Source organism: Chenopodium quinoa, unplaced genomic scaffold, assembly GCF_001683475.1.
Source record: "Chenopodium quinoa cultivar QQ74 unplaced genomic scaffold, ASM168347v1, whole genome shotgun sequence".
Classification (NCBI taxonomy): domain Eukaryota; kingdom Viridiplantae; phylum Streptophyta; class Magnoliopsida; order Caryophyllales; family Amaranthaceae; genus Chenopodium; species Chenopodium quinoa.
In genome coordinates this window covers 833,710-844,045 of record NW_018743327.1, presented here as the reverse complement: position 1 = coordinate 844,045, position 10,336 = coordinate 833,710, and the positions used below count along the sequence as shown (strand labels likewise).

General features: G+C 43.5%; 1 protein-coding gene across 1 annotated transcript; it reads left to right on the top strand.

Moving 5' to 3' along the window:
- Positions 1-7,587: 7,587 nt before the first annotated feature.
- LOC110737446 lies at positions 7,588-8,661 on the top strand. Its single transcript, XM_021917807.1, has one exon. It carries the CDS (start codon positions 7,588-7,590, stop codon positions 8,659-8,661), a length of 1,074 nt encoding a protein of 357 aa, XP_021773499.1.
- Positions 8,662-10,336: the final 1,675 nt, after the last annotated feature.

Sequence of the window (10,336 nt, the reverse complement as noted above, 5' to 3'; positions counted from 1 at the left end):
TTTGCAGTAAAGAAAAGCGGGAGCGTCACCATGATCAGGCGAGGCTAAGCAAAACTGCTAGTCAGCCAAAAAAGTCCTTAGGGCGGCCGGGTGATCCTTCCCAAGCGGCAAGATCAACCCCCGTCACCCGAGACTAACTAATGAAACTCCTAAGCAGTCTCAGGGGTGAAATCAAACAGCTTGCCACCAAGAAGTCGCGTACTCCTAGAAAGGAGCAGACGACCAAGAAGCTAGCCCAGTCTGGTAAACAAAAGTCGGTCAGGGACCGCCAGCCGACTCCTCATCCTGCCCCCAAGGAGAAGGCTCGCCCTAATTCGACCTCTCTAGACTCCGTTTCCCAAAAACGGGGACAAGAAAAGCCATTCGGCACATACAGCCGGATGGTAGCAAGAAAACATTTTCCGATGCTCGACAATACATTGAGCGAAAGAGAACCCAGCTATCAGAGTCGGCTTCTATGTCGACCTACCATGATAGCTTTTGGAATACCTCTGTGAGGTATTCCCAATCTGTACATTAGACCCCAGCAAGCAGCCCTCGGGTTCAGTCTGGCCCTCATATAATACAGTCGGCCCAGTACATGGCTCCGCCATTGTACCAATCGCCTACTTTACCTTACATGCAGCCTGCTCTCTTTGGAGGCCAGGCGGCATACAACTATCAGCCGATGGATTGGCAGCTTAGGCTGCAACACCTTGGAGATCAACCCTCTACTTTCTCTAGGGAAATAACTGAAGCCGAACAGCCGGCCAAGGTTAAATTTTTTTTGGTTGGAACCTATGATGGGACCTCAAACCCGGAAGACCACCTGCTAGCATACACCCACCTCATGTATTTACAAGGGCTGGATGATGCTGCATGGTGTCGCTGTTTTCCAGCCACCCTAAAGGGCATAGCCCAACAGTGGTTCGACAATCTGCCAGCTGGTTGCATTAATAGCTTAAAGACGCTTGCGTTCTTGTTCGCTTCAAACTTCTCTATGAACATCCCTGCCAAAAAGACAAGCCTCGATTTGGGCAATGTACAGTAGGGAGATAGAGAAGGCTTGCGTTCCTTTGTCAGGCAGTTCAATCTGGTGCGAATCCAGATTCATGCGCTGTCTGATGAGGTTGCCTTCATAGACTTCTTCAAGGGTCTGAAGGATGGGTCTACTTTCAAGTACGAACTCGTCCGCAAATAAATTTTCACTCTGCAAGGAGCATTACGAGAGGCGGAAGCCTATATACAAGAGACCGAACTCTGCTCCTCCAGTAAGCAGTCGGACTCTAAGAAGTCCGACCGACAGAAAGAAAGTCGGCCTGCTCAGCCGGCTCCTAAGCCAAAAGAGAGCAAAAAGAAAAAACAAATCTGGGTCGTTGATAACTCTGATAAATCGGCCTAGAAGAAGAAAAAAGAGTGGAAACCGTACGTTCCTAGGTACGAGTTCCACAAGGACTACTGCTCCATCCTCTTGGAGATCAAGGATCGGCTGAATCTTGAGAAGCCGACCCCTATGAAAAGTTCCACTGAAAATCGGAACAAAAGCAAACACTGCCATTTCCATGAGGATGTCGGCCATGACACGAACGACTGCTTCAGTCTCAAGCGGGAGCTTGACCGTCTGGACAACAAGGGACAGCTGAAGTCCTATGTGAAGTCCAAAGTGACTTCTAAGGAAAATCCGGGGCAGTCCAAGAAGAAGACTCCCCAACCTGCTATTAGTGCCGAAACAGATGAAGATACGGTATATACAATAGCAGGCGGATTTGTCGGGGATGGCCCGACCATTCGGGGCACCAAGGACCATCTGAGAAAGATGGTCAACTTTGTTAAAAAAGGAGAGGCGACAAGCACATCCTCCTTCCCAAAAGTTGTCATCACCAAACAAGACAGAGGCAAAGTCCTTCGGCCACATGATGACCCTGTGGTCTTTAAATGCAAAGTGGCTAACCAACTGGTTGGTCGAATTTTAATTAACACAGCCAGCTCCTCTGACCTTATCAGCCTCAAATGCTTATCCAATCTCAAGTATAAACCGGATAGCATGATGGAGGTCTCTCACACCCTTGTTGGGTTTGGGGGAGGACTTGTGCACCCAGTCGGACGAATTGACTTGCTCGTCCGCCTAGGGAATAAGGGAGACGGTCGGCACATGACCATCCGTTTCCTAGTGGTTGAAGAGCTCACAACTTACAACCATATCTTTGGCCGACCCACTCTGAACGAGTGTAAGGCCGTCATCATTCCTGATCTCATGTTGCTCAAGTATGAGAAGGATGATGGAACAGTCGGTTCCCTCAATGGGGACCAGAAGACGGCTCGAGAGTGTTATCTCTCGGACGTCAAGCCCGCGGCCGCAGCAGTCGGCAGGGGAAAATAGACAATCGACCTTGATGATGTCAAGGAAGAACATTTGGCCCCACCAACCGGTAAGAAAAGAAAGACTGATCAGCTGGTGGTGGTCAAAAAAGAAAGTCAATAGCAATCACTAACCGAGGAACGGTCAGATGATCTTCATCCCCAGCCTGCTGGCGAACACATTGATATCCCTCTAGACGACACTCAGCCAGAGCCGACGGTTAATGTGGGGACGGTTGCATTTGCTAAGCTGGGTGAGAGCCTGGACCAGCTGATGAGAGAATTCAAGAAATTTTTTCCTTTGAAGTGGAAGAGATGCCAGGCAACAGCCCGAATCTCGCTGTCCACAAAGTCACCGTGGACCCCAAAAAGAATCCCATTCGGCAAAAGAAGAGAAACCACGGCGAGGAAAGAAGTCAGGTGGCAGCCGCCGAAGTAAAAAAGCTGTTGGACGCCAAGTTCATTCGGCCATGCAATTTCCCTGAGTGGGTAGCTAACATTGTGTTAGTAGAGAAGCCGAATGGAACTTGGCGCATGTGTGTTGGTTAAATAGACCTCAACAAGGCATGTCTAAAGGATAGCTATCCACTGCCTTAGATCGATAGTCTGGTCGATTCTACAGCCGGACATGCCCTGGTGAGTTTTATGGACTCCTATTCAGGTTTCCACAAGATCCCCCTGTGGAAAAAAGATCAAGAAAAGACGGCATTCGTCACTGATTAGAGGTTTTTCTGTTATACAGTGATGTCATTTGGTTTGAAGAATGCCCATGCTTCTTTCCAACGAATGATTAATACGGTCTTCATTAATCAAATCGGAAGGAATGTAGAGGCGTACATTAAAGACATGATAGTCAAATCCAAACAACAGGCGGATCATCTTGCTGATCTCCGAGAAACATTCGCCACACTCAGGTGGCACAAGGTCATGCTGAACCCAAAAAAGTGTGTCTTTGGTGTTGAGTCTGGGAAGTTTCTCGGATTTTTGATCGAACAAAAGGGAATAGAGGCTAACCCTGAAAAAATACAGGCGGTAATCGACATGCAGTCGCCCCATACTGTGAACGAAGTGCAAAAGTTAACAGGTTGTCTGGCGGCCTTGGGGAGATTCCTCAGTCGGTCAGGTGACAAGTGTCTCTACTTCTTCCAAGAAATCAAGAAGAAGACCAACTTTGAATGGTGGGATGATGTAGAGGCGGCCTTTCAAAAGTTAAAAACTCATTTGCACTCTTTGCCGAGGCTTGTTAGCCCTTTGCCCAAAGAGAAGCTCTTCATTTATCTGGCCGTCTCCGATCATACCCTCAGTGTCGTTCTCTTAGCTGAAAGAGACGGCATCCAGCTCCTAGTGTATTTCATTAGCCATGTTCTTAGGAACGAAGAGCTTCGGTACCCCATGGTTGAAAATTTTGGCCTTGCCCTTTACATGGCCATCAAGAAGCTAAAACCTTACTTCTTGGCGCATGCGGTAGTAGTCTATACTGAATAACCGATCAAGCGGCCCCTCACAACCTTGGAGTCTTCTAGACGAATGCTCAAGTGGGCGATTGAAATGCAAGGATTGGAAATCACTTACGAACAAGGAAGGCAATAAAGGGGCAAGCATTCGCCGACTTTATTGTTGAAATGACAAGGCCGGTTGCACCGGACAATACTAGCCAGGTTTCAAAAGTGTATGTGGACGGGAGCTCCACTACGAACATCTGTGGTGCAAGGATTATCTGTTAATCTCCTGAGGGAGATAAGTACAAATATGCATTACGGTTCAAGTTTCAGGTCTCTAACAATGAGGCCAAATATGAAGCCTTGCTAGCTGACAACTTGTTATTTGATACAATTTTAGAGTGATTTCGAACCTTGTTTACTTGGTATATTAGCATTTTGGTTCACTTTTACTCTAGTTTTGTTCAACTTTTGTGTATCCCTTGCTTCACGGGTTGTTAGTGTTTTTGTTGGGTTTTTAGGTTCAAAGACGACCATTTGAGGCATTTGGATGATAAACCGAGGTTAGAAGCCGAAACAATGGAGAAAAACCGAAGAAAAGTGAAGATAAAGGCCTTAGAGAGTATGCACGGACGTGCAAAGTATGGCACGTCCGTGCAGAAGTGTTCCAGCACGACCAGAAGCTACTGCCTACTGTTTTCAAGGCCTGCACGTCTGTGCAGAGCTCAGCACGTCCGTGCCATATTTGGCACGTCCGTGCAGGATGCCCTGGCCAAAACAATACCTTCTACCTCCCAGGTGCACGTCCGTGCCAACCTCAGCACGTCCGTGCTGACCTGTAGCCGTGCCCGACTCTTGTTTTCTCCGTTCTTTTTATTTGGGGGTCTTTATAAATAACCCCTAGAGCTTATTTGTACGGCATCTAAGTTTTTAGTGCTTCCTCTTAGTTTGTAATTGTAGAAACACAAATTTTCTCAAATCATTAGTTAGATTATAATTATTAGCTTGGAAATTTCATTCTCAATCATTGTAGAAGACAAGTTCCACCATTGATATTCAAGTTGAAGCTTCTAGTAACATTTTCTCACTCTTCTCTTCCATTTTAATTGCTTTGATTGTTAATTATCTTACTTAATTATTGTATGCTTAGATTGTTATTTAGCTTAATCTTTAGTTAATTCTTGTTCATGAGTTACTTGAAATCCTTAATTGCTTTAATCTCCATGGATTGTGAGTAGTCTAATTTTCTAGGGTTTGGGTAAAACCCTCAATGTAGTCACTAATTACTTGTTGCATGTGTTAATTTGGTAATTGTTGGGTGTTAATTAGTTGAGCTTAAGTGGCTTAATTTCTTAGTTCTTGTATATGGCCATTGCTAGAACTATTATCTAAGCTTTCTCAACGAAGGATCGAGAGATGAACTTGAGTAGCTCCCTTATGCTTAATTGACTTGAAATGCCATGAGAATAGGAATTTCTAGTCAAGGGAATGTTTTTGTCATCGTGATTATGCTTTAATACTTGTTTTATGCTTTGTAACCACGAGAGTAGGTTGTATTCATAATTCGAGTAATCCCTCTAGCTTGAGAGAGTAGTTGGATGCTTTAGATGACTTCCCCTATATTATCCCCTAAAATTACCATTGTTTGCTACTTGCTAATTGTGACGAATTTGAGTGGTATATCCCAAGCCCTAGAACTCTCTAAATATTGTTAATCTCCCCTAGCTTTAGTTGACTTGAACTAGCACTTGTTACATAAAACCAAACCAATTTCGACCTTATTTAGTTTATTTATGCGGTAGTATTTCGGTGGTTGATTCAACGCCTCTCTTGGGTTCGACCCTTTCTTACCCTTTCTATTAGCTAGTGAGACCAAGATAGGACTTTATCTTTGGTAGGCTCGACGACGGCCTATCAACTTTTGGCGCCGTTGCCGGGGAGGCAAAGTCACATTGAATGTATTATTGTTAAATGAGTCTAAGTGTGTATATGTGTATCATAATTTTTCTTTTTTATTTTTGTATATTTGTGTTTTCAACTTGTGAAAGTCATTGCTAACGTTTTTCTTAGCTTTGTTTGACCTTGCATGACACGGAAGAGTACCGCTTATTCCCGTTGATCCAGAGCTAAATAGGACTTTGAGAAACGTGAGGAGGCTTTTGCAAGGCACACCTGAGTTCTCTATTGTATATTCAGATTCCGATCCGGAGGAAATCTTTGCAACCAATGAAGAAGATAACATGGGTGATAATAATCCTCCTCCACCATTGTTACGAGATTATGACCACCCCAATGCCTTCACACTTCGGAGTGGCATACGTCTCCCTACTACAAATGCAAATAATTTTGAGCTTTCACCTCAACTCATCCGTATGATACAAAGTGATCAATTTGGTGGGAGTTCTCATGAGTGTCCTTTTGCTCATTTGGACAACTTTCTCGAATTGTGCACAACCATCAAGCAAAACAACATTACGGAAGAGTTCATCCGTATGCACATGTTTCAATTCTCCCTCCGTGACAAAGCAAAGCATTGGTTGAGAACGGTAGAAGAGGGATCATTGACCACATGGGATGAAGTCACTAGAGCTTTCCTTGGAAAGTATTGTCCACCCAAAAAGACCGCCGAACTAAGAAGGAAAATCACCAATTTCAACCAAGAGATTGATGAAACCTTAAGTGAAGCTTGGGAGCGTTTCAAGGACTACACTAGAAAATGCCCACACCATGGTTTCACATCATGGATCATTGTTCAAAGCTTTTATGATGGTCTTACTCCTACTTCAAGGGCCAACCTTGATAACGGGGCCGGTGGTAGCCTTAAAAAGCTATCGGTGGATGATGCATACAAGATGATTGAAGAAGTGGCAAAGCACTATGCATACGGAGGTGATAGGCGGCAACCTCAAGCAAAGAAGGGCGGATCCACGACCTTAGTGCAATAGACCTTATTGCATCAAAGTTTGACATGCTAGCTCACATGCTAGATCAAGCCACGCTTACATCTCCAAGCTCTTCTTCACAACAAGTCATGTCTTGTGAAACTTGTGGAGGAAATGATCACTTGTCCTCCTATTGCAAATCAACTAACCAAGAACAAGCTACGGCTATTGGGCAAAGAAACGATCAATACTCTCAACCCTACAATCAAGGTTGGAAACCCCAACAAAACACGGGTTGGAAATAACAAAATCAAGGCCCCCCTCAAAACCAATACAACCAATCTCATCCACAAACCCAACAAGCTCATTACCGTCACCCTAACCAAAGGGACCAAAACCAACAAAGGCAACAATATAACCAACCCGCTCCTCCACCTCCTCAAAAATCTAACCTTGAAGCCGCACTTGAGACCTTCATTACACAACAAGGAAGAAGCAATGCGGATATGCAAGCGAACATCCAACAACTTCAAGCACACAACAAGATAATTGAGAATCAATTGGCTCAAATTGCGCAACAAGTTGGAAGTTCATCCTCCAATCCTAGTGGTCACTTCCCAAGCTCAACGGTTGTGAATCCAAAGGAGCAAGCTAAGGCCATTACTTTGAGATCGGGGAGAGGTTATGAAGGGCCGGTTATGAGTGAAGAGGAGCCACAAAAGAGAGATGAGGGAGTTGTGGTGAGAAATGAGGGTGAGTTTGAAAATGAGATAGTTGATGTTGAGAGAAAGGAGCCACAAAGTAAGAATGAGGGAGATGAGGAAAAGGTAGAAAATCCCCCCATGAAAGTATAAAAGCCTCCCATTCCATTCCCTCATAGGATTGTTGAAAAGAAATTGAATGAAAAGTTTTCAAACTTTCTTAAAGTCATGAGAGGACTTCAAGTGAATATCCCCTTTCTTCATGCTATGTCACAAATTCCTACATATGAAAATTTTTTTATGGATCTTTTATCCAACAAGAGTAGGCTTGAAGAGAGTGCAACCATCTCCCTTCCTAAGGAGGTGAGTGCAATCATTCAAAACAAGCTTCCTCAAAAGCTTGGTGACCCCGGTAGCTATGAAATACCGGTGAAGATTGGAGACTTGGAGGCTATGGATGCTTTATGTGATCTTGGGGCAAGTGTGAGTTTGATGCCCTATTCTATTGCTAAGAGTTTGAAAGTGGGAGACTTGAAGCCAACAAGAATGTCCTTACAATTGGCTGACCGCACGGTTAGGCTACCTTTGGGAATTCTTGAAGATGTGTCGGTTCAAGTTGGAAGAGTATTTGTGCCATGTGATTTTGTGGTAATGGAAATGGAAGAAGATACTACGGTGCCCCTAATCTTGGGAAGACCATTTTTGAACACCGCGAGTGTTGTGATTGATATGAAGCAAGGAAGATTGACCTTGAATGTGGGAGATGAGAAAATATCATTTTCATTCCCACAAACATTGAAAAAGCTGTTGTATGATGAAGTTCATAGAGTTGATACATTGGAAAGGGACTTAGAGAAGTTCCAAGAGAATTTGTTTGAAGGAGATCCTTTACAAGCTATCCTAACGGGAGGCTTAGTTGAGGAAGGTGAAGAAACAAGGGGGTATGATCTTTTTCTTAACCAACCTTTAGTCCACAACGAAAAGAAAGTGGAAGTGCTTAATGTGGAGGTAAAAGAGGAGAGGACTACGCCTCTTTACAAGGTTGAACTTAAACCCCTTCCTCCTTTACTTAAATATTCTTTTCTTGATGATAGTGAGAGTTATCCCGTTATTGTCAATGCTAAACTTGATGATACCTCTCTTGGGAAACTCCTAGTTGTTTTAAGGAAGTATAGAGGTGTCATTGGGTACAAAATTAATGACATTAAGGGGATAAGTCCTACTATATGCATGCATAAGATTTTACTTGATGATGATCATGCTTCCTCGATTGAGCACAAAGAAGGCTCAATCCAAACATGAAGGAAGTTGTGAAAAAAGAAGTTTTAAAACTTCTTGAAGCGGGCATAATCTACCCTATCTTCGATAGTAAGTGGGTTAGCCCGGTTCAATTTGTGCCTAAAAAAGGAGGAATGACCATCATCAAGAATGATAAGGGTGAGACCATTTCTACGAGGTCGGTCACCGGGTGGAGGATGTGTATTGATTATCAAAAATTGAATAAGTCCACCCGGAAAGACCACTTCCCACTCCCCTTCATCGATCAAATATTGGAAAGACTAGCATCACATAGTCACTATTGTTTCTTGGATGGATACTCGGGATTCTTCCAAATCCTAATCCAACCCGAGGATCAAGAGAAGACTACATTCACATGCCCTTTTGGCACCTTTGCTTATTGAAGGATGCCATTTAGACTTTGTAATGCACCTTCCACATTTCAAAGGTGTATGATGTCTATTTTTTCCGACATGCTTGAATCATCAATTGATGTATTCATGGATGACTTTTCTGTTTTTAGTTCATCTTTTGACATTTGCCTTTCGAATTGGATTAAAGTATTAAAAAGATGTCAAGAGGTGAACTTGGTTTTGAATTGGGAAAAATGTCATTTCATGGTAGAAGAAAGAATTGTTCTTGGTCATGTAATTTCTAGTAGGGGCATTGAAGTAGATCGTGCCAAAATTGAGGTCATTGAGCGCCTCCCACCCCCTACAAATGTGAAGGGGATAAGGAGCTTTCTTGGACACGCGGGTTTTTACCGCCGGTTCATAAAGGATTTTTCAAAAATCGCAAAGCCTCTCACTCAACTGTTGGTAAAGGATGCCCCTTTTGCGTTTACTAATGATTGTTTTCTAGCATTTGATAGATTAAAGGAGGCATTGATTTTGGCTCTTATCATTCAACCCCCTAATTGGAAGCTTCCTTTTGAGCTAATGTATGATGCTTCGGATAAGAAGCTCCATGCTATCTACTACACTAGCAAAACTTTGGATGATGCACAAAGGAATTACACAACCACGGAAAAGGAGTTTCTAGCCATTGTTCATGCAATTGAGAAGTTTAGGTCATACTTGTTGGGATCTATGGTCATAGTCTTCAACGACCATGCGGCCTTGAAGTACCTCTTGTCCAAGAAGGAACCAAAGCCAAGATTGATACGGTGGTTCTTGCTCTTACAAGACTATGTCATTGAGATTAGGGACAAGAAGGGTGCCGAAAATGTGGTGGCCGATCATCTTTCATGGTTGCCTATCCTTGTAGGTGATCTTGATAACTTGTCAATCGACGATTCATTCCCGGATGATCAACTATTTGCTATTCTCCAAGCACCGGCACCATGGTTTGCAGACATTGCAAACTACTTGTCTTGCTCTATTTTTCCTCCCGACCTCTCCTACCAACAAAAAAGGAAGTTTCTTCATGATGTTCTCCAATACTTTTGGGACAACCCCTTACTCTTCAAACAAGGTGTTGATGGCCTTTTTAGAAGGTGTGTCCCGGATAATGAAATTGAAGATGTTATCACAATGTGTTAATCCTCACCTTGTGGAGGACATATGAGTGCCAACAAGACCTTGGCGAAAATATTGCAATGCGGTTTCTTTTGGCCAACAATGTCAAAGATGTGTGGGGTGTGGTGAAAGCTTGTGACCGGTATCAAAGAACCGGTAATATTTCAAAAAGAAATGAAATG